The 21,755-nt window shown below is 16.6% G+C and overlaps 2 protein-coding genes across 3 annotated transcripts in view; one reads left to right on the forward strand and one right to left on the reverse strand.

The window, feature by feature from the left end:
- LOC122719667 (alpha-tubulin N-acetyltransferase 1-like) overlaps positions 1–12,064 on the forward strand; it is a 38,295-nt gene extending 26,231 nt beyond the window's left edge. Inside the window, exons 5-8 of the mRNA XM_043945671.1 lie at positions 6,902–7,007; positions 7,227–7,314; positions 8,688–8,734; positions 11,586–12,064. Coding sequence (XP_043801606.1) covers positions 6,902–7,007; positions 7,227–7,314; positions 8,688–8,734; positions 11,586–11,868 — 524 coding nt within the window. The 3' untranslated portion in view covers positions 11,869–12,064. The remainder of the gene's footprint in view (positions 1–6,901; positions 7,008–7,226; positions 7,315–8,687; positions 8,735–11,585) is intronic.
- Positions 12,065–19,605: 7,541 nt separating this feature from the next.
- On the reverse strand, positions 19,606–21,043 carry LOC122719677 (phospholipid phosphatase 6). 2 transcript variants are annotated; one of them, XM_043945691.1, is made up of 4 exons: positions 20,878–21,043; positions 20,435–20,569; positions 20,189–20,288; positions 19,606–20,108 (listed from the first exon to the last, which is right to left on the reverse strand). In XM_043945691.1, the coding sequence occupies exons 1-4, from the start codon at positions 20,884–20,886 to the stop codon at positions 19,714–19,716; spliced, it is 639 nt and encodes a 212-aa protein (XP_043801626.1). In that variant the 5' UTR covers positions 20,887–21,043; the 3' UTR covers positions 19,606–19,713. The 2 variants fall into 2 exon arrangements, with proteins under 2 accessions (XP_043801626.1, XP_043801627.1); XM_043945692.1 differs by having other exon boundaries at positions 20,864–21,043.
- Between the last annotated feature and the right edge of the window lie 712 nt (positions 21,044–21,755).

The raw sequence follows: 21,755 nt of genomic DNA on the forward strand, positions 1-21,755 counted from the left end.
ATCTTATTCTGTATCGTTGAATAGTATGATTAAATATCTTATTTCTTTTTTTATTATTATAAGGTCATATCATTGATGTCTTGTTATTTTTTAATTTTTTTATAATAGCATATATTTTCTTTTTTTTTTATTATTTTATGATTTTATATAGATTTTGTATATATATAAATTAGTAATACTATCGTTTAATAGAATTTTCAGTTTATTTTTCAGAAGATTTTTTACAGATAATCTGTCATAATTTTTATTTGATTCTTAGATTTAATCCAACTTCTGTTTTGTTTTTGGATTGGAGATATAGGAATTGCTTTTGAGTCTTTTTATACATTTTCATAGCTAATAATCTATCATTTCTATATTGTCTAAATTTTTTATAAAATTATTAAAGTTAGCATTTATATTTTGAATTTTCTTTTTAATTTTTATACATCTTTTAGATATTTTCAGTAGATAATTTCAGTTATTGTTAATGAATTTTTTGTAGTTTGTCCATTCTATAATATTATTTATGGATGTAGATTTTGTTATAATGTTTTGGTCAAATTCAAAGATTGTAAAAGATCCAAAGACAAATCAAATAATTTTTTCGCTGTGATAGATTAATGTTGGCAATTACAATCTAATAAATCAAATCTTTTATTTATGCTCATAGGCCAATATATTATAGGTTTTCTAGAATAGAATACTTTTAGTTGATTTTTAATTATATAGTATACCTTTTTTATGGTTATGATTCTAAAATCTCAACAACTGTATTTCACATCACTCAGAATCATAAATTTCATATTAATTGATTCGAAGAATTTTTCATATTCTTTCTCTTTTATCGCTTGTCTATTTATCTTATCTTTTATCTTTGTCTAATTATCTATTAGTGGATAAATAAAGTGATAAAATATTTACTATACAAATATTCAATTTAACATTAATAGTAATCTTTTGTATTTTTTCTGTTTAATATGATTTTATTTGTGAATATTTAAATTTTTTCTTGATATAAATAGCCATTTGTTCTATCTCTTCTTCTACTTAGATATAATATATATGCTGAAATATTTATAATTTGGAATTTTTAAATATGATTTATTTATCTCGTGCGTTTTTACAACAGTAATAATATTTATATGTTTATAATTTAATAGTTCAGTTAATTATTGTTATTCTATTGCATTATTTTGAATTTTCTGCAACATTAAGTTTTCTTAATAAATTTAACATAATTAACATTTAGTTGATTAAATTTTCTATTAATTTTTTCAATTTGTTGCAATAGTTTTTGTATGACCATAACCTTGCTCTTATATCTTTATTCTTTTTCAGAAATTCAACTTTTATTAATATGTTACACATAATTATAATGTTAAAAACTTTCTTATTATTATTGGTTTTTTCTATTAAAAATATTAATAACGGAATTGTGGAATCTCTTAAGATTAATAATGCTACTTATATTTTTTTTTTTTTTGCAAGATTAATATATTCTATGTTTAATTTCAGATATATAATTCTTTTAATATAATTTCAAATTTTCTTTCAGTTTTTAGTTCATATCTATAATAATCCTCTTTTTTCCTTGAAAATTTTTATAAATATATGCATCTGAAAAAAATATTTGTAGATTTATATGTATGTATAAAAAGATTTATATTTGTAGCTTGAATAAATTAGGAAAAGACTTAGGAATTTCAATAAATTTAATGGTCTCAACTTTCATTTTTTTTAAATTCAGGTTTTGCAATATTGTATGTTTATTAGATAATTATGAATCATTTAACTATTCTGTTTTTTCATATAATTTTATAATTTTGATCATTGTTCTTATGTTTTTTTTTTTTCTAAATTGATTGCAAGTTTTCTTTTCTTTATTTGATGTATTTTCCATTAATCATCATTTTTTTCCATTTCTATTTCTGAATTACAATTGAAATCTGAATAGGTCATTTCTGTGATTCTGAGATTAATTTTTTCTTGCTTTCAAATAGCTATTGTTTTGCATTTTTAATACACAGGATATAGTTTAATCCCCGGAAAATATCAACATCCGTTGTTAAACGGATTTCACTAGTATTATTTCAAAATGTCATTTGTTATTTTAATTATTATCAATTCTGTTGTGTTTACATTCAATTGATATGTCCTTACCTATAATGTTTACCTATTGATGTTTAAGACGAGAATGAGTTTTATATTTGAACAAACATTTCGATAAAATTTCAATGAATATTAAAAAAATTAAAATAAAAAATTGAAATAAAAAATTAAAATTAAAATTAATAATTAATAAGTTAAAATATAATAAAGAAAATTTTTAATAGCAATTTTGTTGTATAGCTTTTTTTTACAATTGTTTATACTAAGAGATACAATTAGTAAAATTATGATATAACTATTATATAATATAAGAAACGTTGTACATGCCAATATACATAGATTGTAAATGTATGATTGAAATATAAAAATCAATCTAATTCTATAAAAAAAATTATTTGAAATATAATATTAATAAGTAATATCAAAAAATTATATTTTGTTATAAAAGAAACAACAAATTTATTCTTTTTTTAGAAAATCATTTTAAAATTGTAGTATAGTACATAATAAATATCAGAAATAGCCACAATTTTATATCTATTAAATATTAAAATATTTTTAATATTTTTGTATCAAAAATAATAATTTTATTAATCAAATAAAAAATTAAGATTAATTTTTTTAAATAAAAAAAGAAAAAATCTTTACGTTAAATAATTGTAGAGATAAAAATTCTTTTATAAAAATAATTTCTCTAAAAATTTATAAAAATTGTCAATTTAAAGATCTATTTTTAATTTTAAAATTAGAAAAATGAAATGAATTAAATATCTTCCATTTTCATATGAACTATAATATATTTAATTTTAATAAAATTCCTGACATTGTGATGTAGTAATTGATTTAGCATAAAATAATTCGAAATATAATTTTAAAAAATATATACATAGAATGAGAGACAATTTTTTTGTAAATAAAATAAATTATTTGTATTTGGGTTCAATTCGTAATAAGTTATGAATATAATGAATAAGTATATTCTTGAGCAAAATAATATTACATTTTATATTTTTCGATATTAATACAATCAAAATTTTAAATATATATTCATATCCTTTTCCTTAATAATAATTTTAAATAATAAAGAGAAAAATCAAACAGACATTTTCTTTTATAAATTTTATCCATTTATGTGAAAAATAAATCGGATAAAATAGTAGCAAACGAAAAAAAAGATTCAACTTAGGAAAATATTCAAAAAACATTCTCAAATAAAAAAAAATATGTCAAAAAACATTTTCAAATAAACATTCAAATTAACATTGTCAAATAAAAAAAATTCATTAATTTAATATTTTGTAATAGCATGTATTATTTTTCGCATAAATGAATAAAATTTATGAAAAAAAATATTTGTATTTGATCTTCTTCTATTATTAAAAAAGAAATAAATATTTCATATGGATATATATTTAAAATTTTGATAAATTGCATTAATCGATATTAAAAATCATAGAATGTATTATCATTTTTGTCCGGAAATATATTATCAAAAACAATGAAAATTGTTTCAATTTTATGTATATATAGAATGTATATATAATCTGTTTAAATCTTATGTATGTATAGCACATAATAACTTATATATATATTAATATTCATATGATATCTTTGGAATATCGATTCTAGAGGCTAAAGTAACTATGATTAATAATAATAATATATAAAAATGTCATTAAATATAAGTAATTTAAATTTGAATTAGATAATATAAAATAGAACGAGAATAATCTTATTTTATTTTTGTTTTATCTAACCTAAATTTCAATTCTTACATAAAATTTTTCTTTTATTTCCAAATCGATTTTTCCAAAATTAATTTTTCAAAAGTTTTTATGTATTTAAATATATTAAATATGCACTAAATATATAAAAATCCTATATATGAATATCAAATAGAAGATGAAATAATTATTATATTTTAGAGCTTTTCGATTTTTTTTAAATATAATATACAAAATACTTATAATGATACAAAATAAAACAAAAAAAAATATAAAAATAAAATAAAATATAAAATATAAAATATAAAAAATGCTGAATTATAAGGATTGATTTCTCATTCAAAAATAAAAATAATATTATTGTAATATTACAAAATATTTCAATACATTCAAAAAATGTATTATTTCATATATAATTCATTATATTCTATATACATATACATATAAACATTTATTAAATTTATTAAAATTAAAAATTTTAATTACATGAATTGAAGCAAAAGATATTTATGCCTCAAAATATTAAAAAATGAGATTTTTATTAGTTCTAGTTATTATTCTATGATTTTTCTTTGTTAAAACTTCATTAACTTCATAAAATTTAAAAAAAAAATTCAAGACTTTAAAGATTTATAGTCACTAAAAGAAAATCCAATCAATATATCAATATGTTCTGCAATTAATTCTTTTGACGCAAACGAAGTGCAAATTTTTAATGTTCATTCATATCTGCTTATTATTCAAATATAAACATTTTATATAAGATCTTGACAATGGTTTTTAGTTTGTTTGCATTTATGAAATAATTTTTTTTAATATAATATAATAGTAATATTATTATGATAATATTATATATTATATATTTAAATATATATTTAATTATTAAATTACTTGAGGTAATATTATTCTAGATCAATTCCTTTGTGTATATTCAATATATTAAGAAACTCATTTGATATTAAATCTTTATTAATAATAAAAATAATTTCATATCAAAAGAATATAATTGTAAAGATCTATATTGATTGGATATTTTTTGCAAATTGTCTGTATACTGTAAAAGAAAATATAATATGATATGTTATTAATTTTTTTGCAAATAAAAATAAAATTTAGAAGATATACAAAGATCAAATTTTTTTTTAAATAAAATTATATATTTTTTAATAAAATTAAAATTATATATTTTTTAATAAATTAATCAATAAATTATTATTTCTTTTAATAAATTATTATTTCTTATAAAAAATTATTAAACATTTATAATAAAAATTTATTAAAAGATGTTTTAACTTGAATTTTATAAAATTTACCCTATAATAAACAAGAAAAGTAGGAACAAAAGAATATCATTTTGTGTATTCTTTTTCTTTTATATAATAAGTTTCACTCTATATGTAAATGATTGTTTTCTTTGTGTATTTTAATTTCTACAAGAAAGAGTTATCTACACGGTTTTTATCTAATTATTATATAAATTTTATCTAATTATTATATTATATGCGATTTCATAAAGAATGATAAAAAAAAAAGATATAACTTTCATATTACATTTATTATTATACATGTATATTTACAAAAAATTTAAATATAGATTAAATATAGATTACAAGAAAATAAAGATAAAATAGAATAGAAGATAATAATAAATATAAAAATAGATAAAAATAAAATTTACATTGTTTCAATTAATTATTATAAGATAATAATTATAAAATTTATATTATATTTATATTATATTATAATTATATTATATTATAATAATTATATTATATATTATATTATATTTAATAGAACTTAAAAATTTTCCCATGTGATTTAATGCGAATAAAGAAATGTAAAAATTGATAGTTTGATATAATTTCTATTTTATTATTATAAAAATTGTAAAAATTATATATTATTATCGTTTAAATAAATTTATTATCTGAAAAAAATAGATTTCTTATGTACAAAAAAATAAATTATAATTATATATTTTCATAAAATTGTTTATTTTTTATAAAAAATCTTAAATATATTAATTTACATGTACAAAACAATGTAAGTACAATTTTTAATAATTTAAAAATTTAATGAGACTTCTTCAAAGCACTTCTGTAAAAGTAATATTTATAGAGCAGTCTATGAATCTATTGTCGATCTGATTTCAAGAAATAATATAACGAAGGTCGGATTTGTTTTATATTTCGTTCTTCAATAGCTGTACCCTAAATCGATAATTCTTATGTATAAAATCCCGGTATAAAATCCCGATCAATGTCATTCTATGTAATGATCTTATTATATAAATCTTTTGATCGAATCAAAACGTTGATCGATTCAGTGATAAACGGTGAATTGAGATTTAATAAAATTATTGATTATAATCGAATTGATCCAATTTTTTTGACATAATTTCTAGTATAAAATTAATTTGATTTTAAATTAAGTAAAAATGATCATAAATTATAAATTAAAATATTAAGTGATATTTAATATAAATAATATATTAAGTGATATAATAGTAATAGTAATATTATTCTATTGAAGAATTTTAAATTTTAGTCTAAAAAATACTTATATATAATTTAACATTCTAGTTATTTTTATTAGAATTAAACAATATTAAGTTCCTGTTGTCTTTTATTTTTACTAATATTTTTATTTAAACTTTTTATACTATTTTTATAAATATTTTATTAATATTAAATTATTTTTATTAAATTATTTTATTAGTAAAAATTAATTTATAATTATTAAAGGAAAAATCAGATTATTAAAGATTAATAAAGATGTTATATAATAAAAATAGATTTATATTATAAGAATTATTAAAATACGACAGGGAACAAAGGAACATAAAAAGTTAATATATATATTATGATATATATATATAATCCAAAATAGAATAGAAAAGATTTTTATGTACATAAAAGGAAGAAATTATGATTATTATTTAATATGAAACTAATTCAAATTTTATTAAATTTTTAGATTTTTGAATAATTTTGTTTATATATATATATATATATATATATATATATATANATATATATATATATATAATATGGTTCATGTAATAATATTTGTTTTATATTTTACAGAACATCAAGATGTGAGAACTAATAGATACAGCTTGCCCCCAAAAAATTCGATTGATATCGGTGCATCGAATGCCATACATAATAACATTGTAAAGAGTAATTCTAGGTACAATGATTGTTATTTATGATACTTAATATAATTAGAAAATTTATATATAATATATAGATATTATATATATTATGATAATGGTATAAGTAAAGAATATTTTAAATGAATATCTTATATTAAATAATAAATTTTATGATTCTCAAAATATTTTTAATACAACACGATTATTATTATTTTAGAAAAAAATCAGATTGATAATTTCTACCTTGGTTTCAGTTTGAATGGTGTTTCTTACTCTTCCTCTATTTCACGCACTTCATTTGGTAGATATGCTGCAGCACGACCGCCTTGTTCCATGGCCAATGTAAGTACGATATAAAAAATTGATAATCGTCAAATGCGATATATTATATAATATTTTAATTTAATTTATAATAAAATATAATGTTAAAAACACATATATATTTTTTTCATTAAATATGGATACATATAAATTAAATATTTTATATTAATTTATTAAAATTAGTATTTAAATTAATTTAAGTAATCTTAGATAAATTATAATATTTTATTTAATAATATTTTTATAAGTATAATTTGTCAATGCTTTTATACAAAATATTAATAAGTAGATTTTTTCAAATGATCAATTTGTTTTAAAAAAATAATGATTGAAAATTACAGTATTCTATTTCTTAATAATTGAAATAAATTCCATAAGTAAAAAATATTACTTATAATACATTTATAAATGTTATTCATTTATTGTTCATGTTATTCATTAGTTGTTCAAGTGGATTTCAATTAATTTTTTAATCGATATTAAATTTTTTAAACAAAGAGTATTCATTTCAAATATTAAAAGATAAAGTATTATATTTTTAATTATTAGTGTGTATAATAACTTCATTTTTTTTAAATTAATTAAATATCTGAAAAACTTCTTTATAAATGCATTTTTTAATATTTTAATATAATAATACTCTTTATAATTAAAGATAGAATTTGGAATGATTCAAATTATTTTAAATTTATAAAATGACAAAAAATTCAAATCATTTCGAATATAATTTGAATTCTCAAAATTTCTAAAAATATTTTGTATGAATTTTGAAAAATTCGAAATTTTTGAAAGTTTTGTCTCACTTTTATTATTTACTTTTCAATTTTATTCGTTTTTGATTATTAATCAATCAATGTCTAAAATGGAAATTATATAATTCTGACTCAAGTCTATTAATATTGAAAAATATATAATTGTAAGAGATAAATAACTCTTAAGAATTTTAAATTGATCAAAAAATTTTAAGATTTTCAGGATTTTTAAAACTTTCAAAAATTTTTAGACTTAAGAATAAAAATAAAAATTAAGAGATTAGAATTTACAACTTGATGTATAATATGTATTTGGAGTAATTAAAAGTATTCCAAATTTCATCATTACTCACAATATAGTATATATGTTATACACAGATTAATATATTATACAAGATTAATATATTTGTGAGATATCTTGTAAGATTTTTTCATCTCTGTTGTTTTTTAATCTATTTCTATATTATTTTAGATATAATTTAAATTGTTTATAACTTAATAAAGCTTTATTAATCAACATTTTTACATACTAATTTTTGTCTTGATCTCTAGATAGATCTCAATCCTGAAAATATTCTAAGATAAAGATATTCTATAAATATCCTATATTATAATTAAGAACACATAATTATTTGATTTTAGATAATCCATAATACTACCGTGCTTGGTGCATCTGCCGAGCGTACTGGGTAAGTAAAATAAAAAAATAATCATTTAAATAGTTGAACAATTCTATAAAAATTGGATCTAATTCAGATATTAATTAATGATTAATTTCTTTTTATCTATGTGCAAAAGTCCTCTTAGACATTTAATATTTAAAATTTTTAATTAGTTTTTCAGTATTCAAATAATTCTAGATGAATAATATTATTTTAAGTTATGTCAATGATTTGCAGTAATTGATAGCGATATATTAGATTCATAATATTTATTAAATTTTTATAATTATTGAATTTATTATATATGTATTTATTATATGAATTTACTATATACAGGTGTTCAAAGATTTATTAGCATTATTCTCGTAAAAGATAAATACTAGAAGAAAATGTTAAAAGAAAAAATTTTTTTGTTTTTTAAGCTGTAATGATGTATATCAATTTTTTTATATTTTCAATATTTTTCGAGAAATGAAAATAATTTTTAATTTTTTAAATGCTGCATATGAAACTATATGTCAAAACAAATTTACTTATATGTATGATCATGATATTCAAAACTATATGATTTTTTACTTAATTTATGAGAAAAATGCTGATTAATAAATTTTTAAACATTCTTTATACATTATTGACTAATTTTGAATATCTTAAAATTTCGATGAAAAGATAATGTATCATCTATTGTCTTTTCATATATATTTATATATTTATATATTTATATTAATATGTATATACATACACATTATTATATTATTACTATATATATATATATAATTATCTATTATTAATATTGTATGTATATATGAATAAATAATAAATCATATATTACCTGTTCATCAAGATTCATCAAGATTTTAAAACATTCAAAGTTGATCGTTAAAAGATTAAGAAAAACATAAATAACATAACAATATATAACATAAACAACTTCACTATTTTTATACTAAATATATATATTATTTTTTACCAACACATATTTGAACGAATATTATATGTATATTTCTTAAGTTTTTTTCTTGCTTAAATTCTTAAATATTGATTCGAAGTTTAACTTGAACATCACTTTTTTTTCTATAATAACAAATATATATAATATAATAATTTGATTATATTCTTTTTAATAATTAAAAAATTTTTATGTTGTGATATTTTTTATTTTAATATTTATACAAAAAAATTAATTTGTCTTTATATAAAAGAATATACAAAATTATAACAAACTATAGTATGATATTAATATTGATTAATTTATTCATTATAAATTGTAAATATTTCAAAACATAGAATGGAAATTCTTTATAGAAATCTAAAAAAATTATAGAAATTGAAATATTAAAATAATGATAGTATATAGGTAGATAAAAGTTATAATATTTTTGAAAAAGTAAAAAGTTCTACAAAGGATTTTCAATATTTAATTCTTAAATAAAATGATTTACTATCATTCTATTATTTTGTTTTTGAGATACAAATATAGTTAATTTGCTGAACATATATTTTTTGTTAGATTAATTTGCGCATATATGTATATATTTATATTTATTTATTACGATATGTATTAAATGATCATTCGCATTTGTGTAGATGATTAAAGTGTGTTCATTAAATATGCTGCATGGACTTTATATTTATTTCCTTTTCATTGACAGATATTAAGCGATTCCACTCCTATGAAAAAGACCAGTTCAATATTCCCAAAATCCTCTGCACAATGGCAACACGTTCCTTTTATTCTTATTTTCAGAGTAAGTAATTTTTTTCACTTCGCTTGCAAAAATTTTAATCCATGATGCATAATATTTTATTTTATTTTATTTTTTATTTTTGTTAAGAAATATTTCGTTATTTTATTTGAATTACACAAAATGTTCCATATAATACTTAATAAATTGTTTCTTCGAAAATATGAATATGTTTTTTTATAAATTGAACGATACACAAGAACCAATCGTTAATAAAAAAAATTTTGGGAATAAATCTTAATGTATTTTAAAAAGGAATTTTCTATTTTTTAAAATTAAATTATATAAATTTTTGTTAGACAGTATTGAATCTAATAATACTTATTTGACAATTTTTTTTTCTTATTTTACATAAATTATATTAAAGAATACTTTATATATATAAAAGAATATAGGAAACAAATTTACTATATAGAAAATAGATTAAAATAAATATAAAAATTAAAATGTTATTAATTGTAAATATTATTAATTATTATTATTTAATAATAATTAAAAAATAACAAAAAAAATAATATCTCATTTAAAAAAAATAATCGATATTTCCTCCATTTCTTGATTTTTATTTTCGAAATTTGATTATTATTAATTGAATCTTATATAACTTTTAATTTGCAAAAAAATTATGTTGATGAATCTATATTAATATCGAAGAAAACAATTTGAAACATTTAATATGGAATATTTTATATGAAGATAAAATGACAATTTATTTAAAAAAAAATTTTAAAAAAAGAAAATATTTTATTTAATTATTCCATTTTACATTAAAAAAATATATTTTAATATTTTAATATTTTTTGCTTCTTAAATATTTACTATTAATTATAAAATGTCTACATTTATTATAAAAAAACATTTATTATAAAAAAAATGTAAAAAAAAAATATTTTATTCAATTATTTCATTTTAAATATTAAAAAAATATTATATTTTAATATTTTCAAGTATTTTTTATTTATTAACATTTACTATTAATAAGATTTATATTTATTTCGTTAATCGTTTTAATATAATTATAATAATATCATTTGATAACATATAGATGTATTATACAAATAATTATAATTATATTATCATTACCATAAACATGACATTTTCATGGAAAGTTATTATTTTTATTATTTTTTCAGTGAAAAATCGAGCACTTTGGCTACAATACAATTGAAACCAGAACGACCACGATCATTGAGTCTTTATTCGGAAGAAGAACAGAAGCTACGTACAAATGAAATGTCAACAGTATCTACACCTGCTTTACCCGATTATCAACCAAGTCCTCTAGTTACTATTTTACGGGAAACAGAAAAAACTGAAAAAAATGTGAAATCCTCACCTTCATGTAGCCAAGAAGTAGCTGGTACCAATCAACACAGTCGATTAGATTTAAAATTCTATCATTCTCCTTTATGGTAAACAATAAAATTGGGACAATGTTAGAATTATATTGAAAATTATACTGTTTTTATGTGCAATAAGATTATAAAGCTTCTCAAAATAAAATATCAGTGAAAAAAAAAATTTTTAAGTTTGATGAAAACTGAAAAAATATAGCACTTAAGATAAATACATTATTAATGAAATTTATATAAAAAAAAAAAAGTAAAAAGAAATGTAGATCATAGTTAATAAAAAAGATTTTTTTTTCTCTCAATCAATCGGAAAATTATTATTGATTATTGTTAATTTATATATAACATTGTACTAGATAAAAAAATAAAGAAATTTTCTAATATTTGATTATTTTTATGTAATTATTTTTGTAATTTAAAAAGAAATTATAAAAGTTATATTTTCTAAAAATGAAATTTTATATTTGTGATGATCATTTTTTGTATTTTTTCGAACTTCAATTGTAGATTTATGTTATATTAAGAAAAAAAAAATAAAAAAACATTATTTATATATTTTATTTTTCTTATTCTGTTACCTATTTTTATTTTTCTGAATACAATATAAAAATAAAATAAAATAATAAAAATATATTGATTATTTTATTATTGTTATTAAAAAATATTATAAAAAAACAAAATAAAATTATAATGCACGATTAATTTTATTATTTATAAAATACGATATTCTATTGTTTGTAAATTTTACAAATCTCAAATTAAAATATTTCTTAAATTAATAATTTTTAAACATACTTAAGTAAGTATTACTTAAGTAAGTATTACTTAAAATCATGTATATATTTTAATTTACACATACTAAATTTATATTTGCAAAATATTATTATCATATGTTAAGATTTTGGAAAGAAATTTATTAATATATTAACTATTTAATGATTTTAAATTATCTTATTTATTAAATAAAATTTTAAAATTGAAAATAACGACAATGTAACTACGACATAACGAAGTTTGTAAATAATATACAGAAATTATTCATCATTAAGAATTGTACAAGTTGATAGAAAAAATAATAGAAAAAATCGAAGAAAAAACCATTTTTTTTTTGTCTAGTAATGAGTATTCTATGTTCTCAATATTATTCAAATGTTTTTTAAATAAGTATTTATATTTTAAATTAAGTAAAAATAATAAAACAATGAAACATGCAGAACTAGTTATTTATCATTAAAAAAATGAAAAAAGTTACAATAAAATTTCTGAAATAGTTAATAGAAAAAAAAATATAATACAATTGGATATTTAAAAAAAACCATTTAAGATTTATATAGCATATAAAGTATTTTAAGTAAAAAAAACGTTAATAAACATAAGTCAAAAATTGTTTTTGATATAATTATTTTTTGTTTTATATTAATATTATGATTGATTTATTACTGATTTTTAACATCGTATGCGATATTTATAAATCTTCATAAACTATTTTTTAAATGTTCTCGTACAATTTTTCTGCATTCTTTATAAATACATAGAAATGTATCAATTCTCAACCGATAAATGACTTAGTGAAACTGAATTTATATGCTTATTAAATAATTCTGAAAAATCTGAAATTTTCTAGAGAATTCGTGAATCTTTAAAAAAAAGATGCCAAGCATATGGAAATAAGACATATGTCTATGGAATAAATTATGTCTATAGAAAAAATAGTAAGTCAATTATGATGCTAACATAACAAAATAAATGATTGTATTTCCGAAATGATTAAGTTATCTGGCTTTTTTACTTTATATAAACTTTACTAACATATACTCATCCCATACCATATAAATTTTGAATGATTTTTTTGAACAGCCTGTTAAACTGAATAATTAATATAGAAAATTTAATCTCAAACAAATTAAAAAGCAGGTCGAATAAACAACTGAATATATGAAATAAACATTGGATTATTAAAATTAAAAATAATTTACAAATTAAAGTCTTAAAATTGATTGCTGAAATAAAAAAAGTATTATTATTAGTATATATTATTATAATATTAATATTTAAGAATAAAATAAAGAGTTTATTATAAAAAGAATATTTAGATATAATAATTTTTTATTAATTAATTTTTTTTAATTAACAAACTCTATATCAATCACTAAAATAAAAGAAAAAGAAAATTCGCTAAGGAATATTTAAAAAAAAATTTTAATTTCTCAAAACATATCATTTTCATTGATGAGTAAACATTTAACGTATTTATATATGTAAAAAAAAAAGATGAAAATTAAAAATTTTTAATTAATAATGAAGTTAAATGGGAAATGTAAAATGAAGTAATGCTAAATGATTTGAAATTGCATGCCAGTTATAGCAAATTTGATCTTTATATATGCAATATGAAAATAAAAAGAATTGTAAGAATTCAAAACAAAGAATACTAGAAAATATTTTTGATAAAATTTTCATAAAATATTTATATATTAGAATTTTAAATCAATTTTATCGATTTCATTATTAACAAAGCTTATTGTCAATTATTATTATTATCATCTTCTTTTTTTTCTATAAATCTTTAGTTTCTTTCTTTTTTATATTTTTTATACATATATATATTTATTATATTTTTTATACATATATTTTTTATACATATATTATTTTTCTTTTCTATATATCATACAAATAAAAATCTAATATGCTTACTTCAAAAGACATATTAAATATATAAGATGTACAAAATTTCTGCTTTCTTAAAATTCTTCTTTTTTGTAAATTTATTTTTTAATTTGTTAACTATAATTTATATCATAAAACAATTTTTTTTTATTTGAAATTTTGGAATAAAACTTTTCTTTTTTATATAATTTAAAATAATTTTTGTCTCTTTTAATATATTTTCTTCATTTTATTGTCATTTTATTTTTCGATGTTTTATCATATTGAATAGTTTCAAGTAATTTGATTCTAGATCTTTTGTTGCAATATTTGTTTCTATTTCAATCCCTCTATTTTAATATCTTTTATATATTTAAAACAAATACTTTTATTTCTTCAAAAATATTATCGTTCTATATATATTTAATTAACTTTTGTTTATATACATATGATAATCTATAGATATATAACATATAATTAATATATATAGTTGCAAATACTATAAATATTATACTCTCAGTATATTTAAATATATAAGAATTATTTTTTAAGAAATAAAAAAAAAATTTATTCAATTAATATCAATTGGATATATGTAGGATAATAAATTAATATATACAGGATTCTATATTAATAGGAATTTAAAAATTAAAAAAAAAAGAAAAAAAAAGACTTATTAATCAATAAAAATGAATTGGATTTAATTAAATAATGTGAAAAATATATATTTTTGAAAAAATATATATTTTGAAAAAATATATTTTTTTTTAAATAAGATTATTTGTTAAACAATTTATCAAATTTGTATATATCAGATATTGTTTGACGAACAAAACGAACATAAAAAACACAAATGAGACAATATATTATTTATCATTATTATTTGTAATATTTTACGTATTACTATTCATAAATCAAGTATATATAATAATATAAATAAATACTTATTCTATTCAGAAAAAATACTTTTCTAAGAAAAATATAGGCCGAAATTGGATTTCAATTAAAGAATTCTTTGGAATTAATAAAATATATGCAATATGAAAATAAAAAGAATTGTAAGAATTCAAAACAAAGAATACTAGAAAATATTTTTGATAAAATTTTCATAAAATATTTATATATTAGAATTTTAAATCAATTTTATCGATTTCATTATTAACAAAGCTTATTGTCAATTATTATTATTATCATCTTCTTTTTTTTCTATAAATCTTTAGTTTCTTTCTTTTTTATATTTTTTATACATATATTATTTTTCTTTTCTATATATCATACAAATAAAAATCTAATATGCTTACTTCAAAAGACATATTAAATATATAAGATGTACAAAATTTACTAAATTTTATTAAATTTTCTTTTTTTAATTATGTAAAATATACAAATATATTAAACATTTTATTTTGTCCGAATTATAATTTTTATATACTATGCAATTTGGATAAATCAAATATCAAGCACAAAATTGACTTCAATTATTTTGAAAAAAATAGTCAAACTTGTTTTTTATAATTTTTTTATTTGAGTCTGAAATGAAAATTTAAAAAATACATTCTGAAGATTTATATTAATTATATACATATATGTTGTTTCATTGAAATCATTTGAATGGAAACAAACAATCGAAAGAAATTAAAATTTATTTTTTTATACAAATTTTTAAAATTTAGATCGAAAGAATTAAAAAATTACAATTTTCATCATTTTTTACTGTTTGCAGTTTATAGGAATGTAAATAGATTTTGATAAAATTTTCAGAATACATGTATAATTAATAGAAATTTATAAAATATATTAAAAAAATTTTATTAAAAGCATACATAAAAAAATTTTAAAAAAAAATCCTTACTATTCGTTTCATAAATCCAATCAATAGCAACTTTTTTAAAAATTTTTTACATCATCTAAATTTTCAAAATAATCCAATTTTAAAGAACTTACCTTTACCTATGTTTTTTACCAAAGAATACTTTGTGAAGTTATTGCATATCTACATCATAAGTTCGATTATATACAAATTAATTTTGATTTTAATTTGTATTATAACTATTTATAATTTGAAATATATATAATATTTGAAATATAGATAAAAATATATCATATAGTTATCACGCTAGCGATATTAATCATATTTATTAAAAAAAAAACTTATATATTGATAATTAATTATTGATATTAATAATTAATTAATTAACTTATTTCAAGAGAATGATAATTAATTGCAATATTGTAAATGTAATTAGAAATTCTGCATTCTCAGAAGATATAAATAACATATATACTGAATAAAAATCGTCATTCATTGTTGTTATTATCAATACTTTTTTAGATCAATATCGATATATTTACACAAAAAAAAAAAAAAGAAAAGAGAAGAAAAAATATACCTAGAAGTAGATGTATATGTAGATATATAATAGTATTATCTGTAAATCATGATATAAAATCAAAAAGAAATCAGGAATATTCTCAATATGAAATCAGGAAGATTCTATGGATCAAAATAGGATGAAAATATTACATAAATTTTTTTATTTACATATTATATTTACGCTTCGTTTTCAAATAAATTAAGTTTAAAAATTTTTCAAATACAAGAAATTAGCTAATTCTTAATTAAATACAAATAAACTATCAATAAACGATAAATATAACAAAAAAATGAAAAAATAAAATAAAATTTTATCGCTTAAGTTTTTATTTTTAAGAAAACTGGAATTGAATACATTATATATCAAAGAATTATATAATTGAATTTTTAAATTTCATTTTCTCATTTTCATAAATAAGCATTAACTGAAATTTTTGAAAATTAGTTTTTTAATAAAAAAAAATATAGGATATATTTTTTGTTTATTTTTTTTATTTAAAATAATTTTTCTATTAGTTTATTAATATGCTAAGAGAATTAGCCAGTTTCATTTGTATTTAAAAAATTTAAATTTAATTTATTTATAAAAACGAAATTTTCTAATTTCATTACGATATTAGAATTTCTAATTATTTCGAATTATAGATATAATTTTCTATCTCGATTTATAATATAAATTTCCGATTTCATCCTATATATTCATAAACTTTTTTCTCTTATATATATTTATATATATATAAATTTTTATACTATATATTATATATATATATATATATATAGTATAAAAAATGTTACTTTTATTTTTATATTGCAAATTACGAATAGTTTTTACAAATGTACTCTATTGTATTTAAATACATCTAAAAAATAAAAAAAATACATTTATTACATTAATATATATAAGTTATAATATATATATGTATATATGATTATATACATATATAATATAAGATTCTACGTTACACTAGAATCTTATATTATTATAAATTTTTTTGAATTTTTTTTTTACATATTCATAAACAATGAGTAAATTTTATAAAATTTTTTATTATAATAAATTAATATATATCATCAAACTATTTTGAAAATATCACAACAATCGTTTATAATTGAAGAAAAAAAGAATGATATATAAAAAATTAAAAATTAAAAATTACTTTTTGATTTCATAAAAATGTTTAAATTATTATAAAAAATTAAATAATAATGTTTGAAATGAAATCCATTTTTAATCTCATGTCATTTTTTTCTATTATAAATAATATTGATCGCTTTCAATTTATCAATCAGAATTTTACATTATCACTTTTTAAATATATAAAAATTTTCACAGTTTTCATAAATATAAAAATTTATAACTATATTGATTTCAATAACTATATTGTTTTCGATTTTATATCAAACTGTAGCTTTTGATTCAGAAATAATACATTTAAAATTGATGAATGTTGACATAAAATGCTATTGAGAATTGAATGTTTTTAGAAATATTTCTAAATTGTATTTTGATTAAAATTTAGATAATATGTACGTTACAAAAGATCAAATATAAATATATAATCATCCTTTCTTCTTACAGAATATATTATATTGGATACTATACTGGATACTATACGGGATATTAGATACATGTATACTGGATAGTAAAGTTTTTTTTTTATTAATTTCTAATCTTATTGAATTCAATAAAATAAAAATAAGTTTCAATATAAATTATGCAATAGATGTAAGTTTTCTTTTTTATATATATATATATGTATTTTTTATATGTATGTGTAACTGTATTTCTATAATTGATTTCATTTAAAACTACAATAATTAATTTCATTTATAGAAATTTGGTTATTAAAAAAGTTTCAATAAATAAATAATACAGTATTTCCCCATTGATTTATTTAATACGAATTTGAATTGTGTATTTAAGTAAGTTTCAAGCGATATTTTTACGTTTTTAGTTTTTGTTTTGATTTTTAAAAAAATAAAGAAAAAAAATATCCCACAAACATGTTAAATTTTTCTAAATTTTGAAAAATTGTTATCTGTTGTTAATATATTAACAAATATTTAAAAAATGGCGAAAATATATATATATTTATATATATATTTATAAATAGCTCTATAATTATATTTTATTAAATATAATATAAAATAATATGACATAATGGAATTTGAAAAAAACAAAATATTTATTGAAAGTTTCACATATTGTAAAAAAACAAAGTTTTAGAATACATAAGATTATTTAAATAAAAAAATCTTACCAATATAAGTATAAGTAATAATCTTAGCAAAAAGTAAAAAATTAGTCAAAAAATCTATATTTTTTAATATTTTAATAAGAGATGTATTTTAATTTTTTTTTAATTACTTTATAGATTTATAAGAATATATATTATTATTTTATATATTAATTATATTATAATTATATATATTATTATAAGAATATATATTATTTATTTCTTAAAATATGTTCTGATAATTAAATTTCTAAAATATTTTTAATGAAATTAATTATTATATAAATATTTTTTATGTTATACATTGTACATTCGATGGTTATATTTTAAAGACATTGAACTTTCAATTATTAGATATTTATAAAAATCTGTAACTTTATAATGATGAAATTAAACAAATATAAATAATAAAATTATTATTACAAATATAAAATATCAGATACCTATTATATTTATATTATTTGATATGAATTTATAGTTAAAATCATCTCAATATTAAATATTATTTCTTATTATTATTTTTTTAAACTTTTTTTTCTACTATTGATTAGAAATTAAATTTTGTTTGTATTTTATCAAATAATATAAGATGTTTTATATATTTCTTAATATTAACTTAATATATATATTTAAGAAGTAAAGTAAATTAATTTTAAACATCATATTCTGCACCAGCCATTTTCTCATTAATTAACCAAGATACTAAATTTAAACATGTTTCATTATTTAAATACAAAATATTCATAAGCATTCCTTCAGCATAACCTATAAGTAATCCTGCACAAACATCAAGAATATGATGTCTCCTCATTAAAATCCTAGACATAACTACAGCAAATACCCACATTAATAATATTATAAGAAAAATAGCAGACACAGGCCATATATATGCAAAGAAATAAAAAATAAGCATTGAACGTGAAGCATGACCTGAGGGAAAAGCATATTTATCAGGTCCTATTGAAAAAGGATCATTGTTATGTGCTGGTCTTTTTCTTCCTGTCAGAGCTTTCAATATAGCAATAATAATAATGTCTAATAATAGAGCTAAAAACATAAAATGTTAAATATTATGAAATATTAGCTTTTGACATTTATAAAAAATTATTAATGGAATTAATACACACCTGTTATTAAATTAATTTGTACTTGATATAAACTTTTAGAATTAAGAATCCAAATAAACGCAAGTGACAATGCTAACCAAATTATCCCATGACATGATACCTATATGAATAATACAAGTAATATATTACAATTAATCTATATTATATTTATTTAAGATAACTTTTATTTTTATGTATATATACAAAAAAAATTGATTTTATATTTTTTATATATTAATTGTATCTAACTGTAAAATATGAACATACCTCTAATATCTTGTAATATGCTTTTAATTTTCTCATAGGTTTTAAATCTTCTATACATTCTGCAAAAACTTTGGTTAATCTAATATCAAGATCTAATGTATTTTTTATTATTAATGGAATTTCTCTTTTCTTATTCTGAAAAAATATTTTAAAAAATATTTATTTTATATTTTTATAAAAGTTTTTTAATATTTCTATATATATAATATAGTAATATTATTCTAATATAAAATTCTATAAAAAAATAGTAAGTAATCAATAAATAGTAAATATCGAAATGCATAATATCTATGATGAAATTAATTTTAAAAATATTATAAAATATAAACGATTTTTATTAACTAAAAGATTAAAATTATGATTAAAAGTTATTATTAGACAAAAAGTTTATATATGCAAATAAAATATAAAAGTATATTTATTATTAACCTTATATAATATACCTTATTCATAGTACGTTGTAAATAAATTTAGTAAAATTTTTAAGTTATTAGTATTACTAAAAAGTCTATTTAATGAATTGTTATGAATTATTAAAATTTATATAATATTATCTTTTTTATATATATTCATAGACATGATCTGTAAAAATTCACGAGTCAAATTGAAGCAAAAATAACGAAGAAAATATGACGTCACTTATAGAATTAAATAATTATGAATAATAATGAATAATAAATATTTTATACAAAAAATTGTAAAGAACGACAAAAATAATCTAAGTACAAAATTTATTCTTTTGAACTGAAATGTTTTACATTTATTTTGAACTTTTATTATTATTTTATTTATATCAAAAATATATAATTATATTAGAAATACAATTTATATATTTTTATCTTTTAATTGTACATAAGAAACTATTTTATTTTGCAATTAATAGTTAAAATAAATATTTTTATTTCAGAATCTATATATTATCTTTTTTAAATTAAATTAAATAATTAAACTAAAATAAATAAATAATTATAGAAATAATAAAATAAAATAAAATATTTATTTCAAATTTAATAATGATTAAATTGTATTTCGTATATATTATTTCGAAAACTTTTATTATTTTATATTACTTTAAGTGACATTATAGATGATTTTATCTTTACATCAAAGCAATTATCTAAAGCTATATCTATAAATATATCATCTTTATGCCAGTGATATGAATGTGTACATTATCTATTTTATTAAAGACTGGAATGAATTTTATATTTTTATTTTTTTATATATAACTTTAGTTTACAATGATAAAGCAATGTTTTACTATTAAATTGGATTTTAGTAAATACTCATCTCAATATTGATCTTGATAATTGTCTTTTTA

This window comes from Apis laboriosa, unplaced genomic scaffold (assembly GCF_014066325.1).
Source record: "Apis laboriosa isolate Shangri-la unplaced genomic scaffold, ASM1406632v1 scaffold93_cov139, whole genome shotgun sequence".
Classification (NCBI taxonomy): Eukaryota; Metazoa; Arthropoda; class Insecta; order Hymenoptera; family Apidae; genus Apis; species Apis laboriosa.

Bases quoted from the DNA above. Each gene is read 5' to 3' on its own strand.
- LOC122719677 (XM_043945691.1), bottom strand. The intron at 20,289-20,434 runs GTATGTTCATAT...TTATTCATATAG, and splicing joins CATATTACAAGATATTAGAG to GTATCATGTCATGGGATAAT. The intron at 20,109-20,188 runs GTGTGTATTAAT...TTATGTTTTTAG, and splicing joins ACAAATTAATTTAATAACAG to CTCTATTATTAGACATTATT.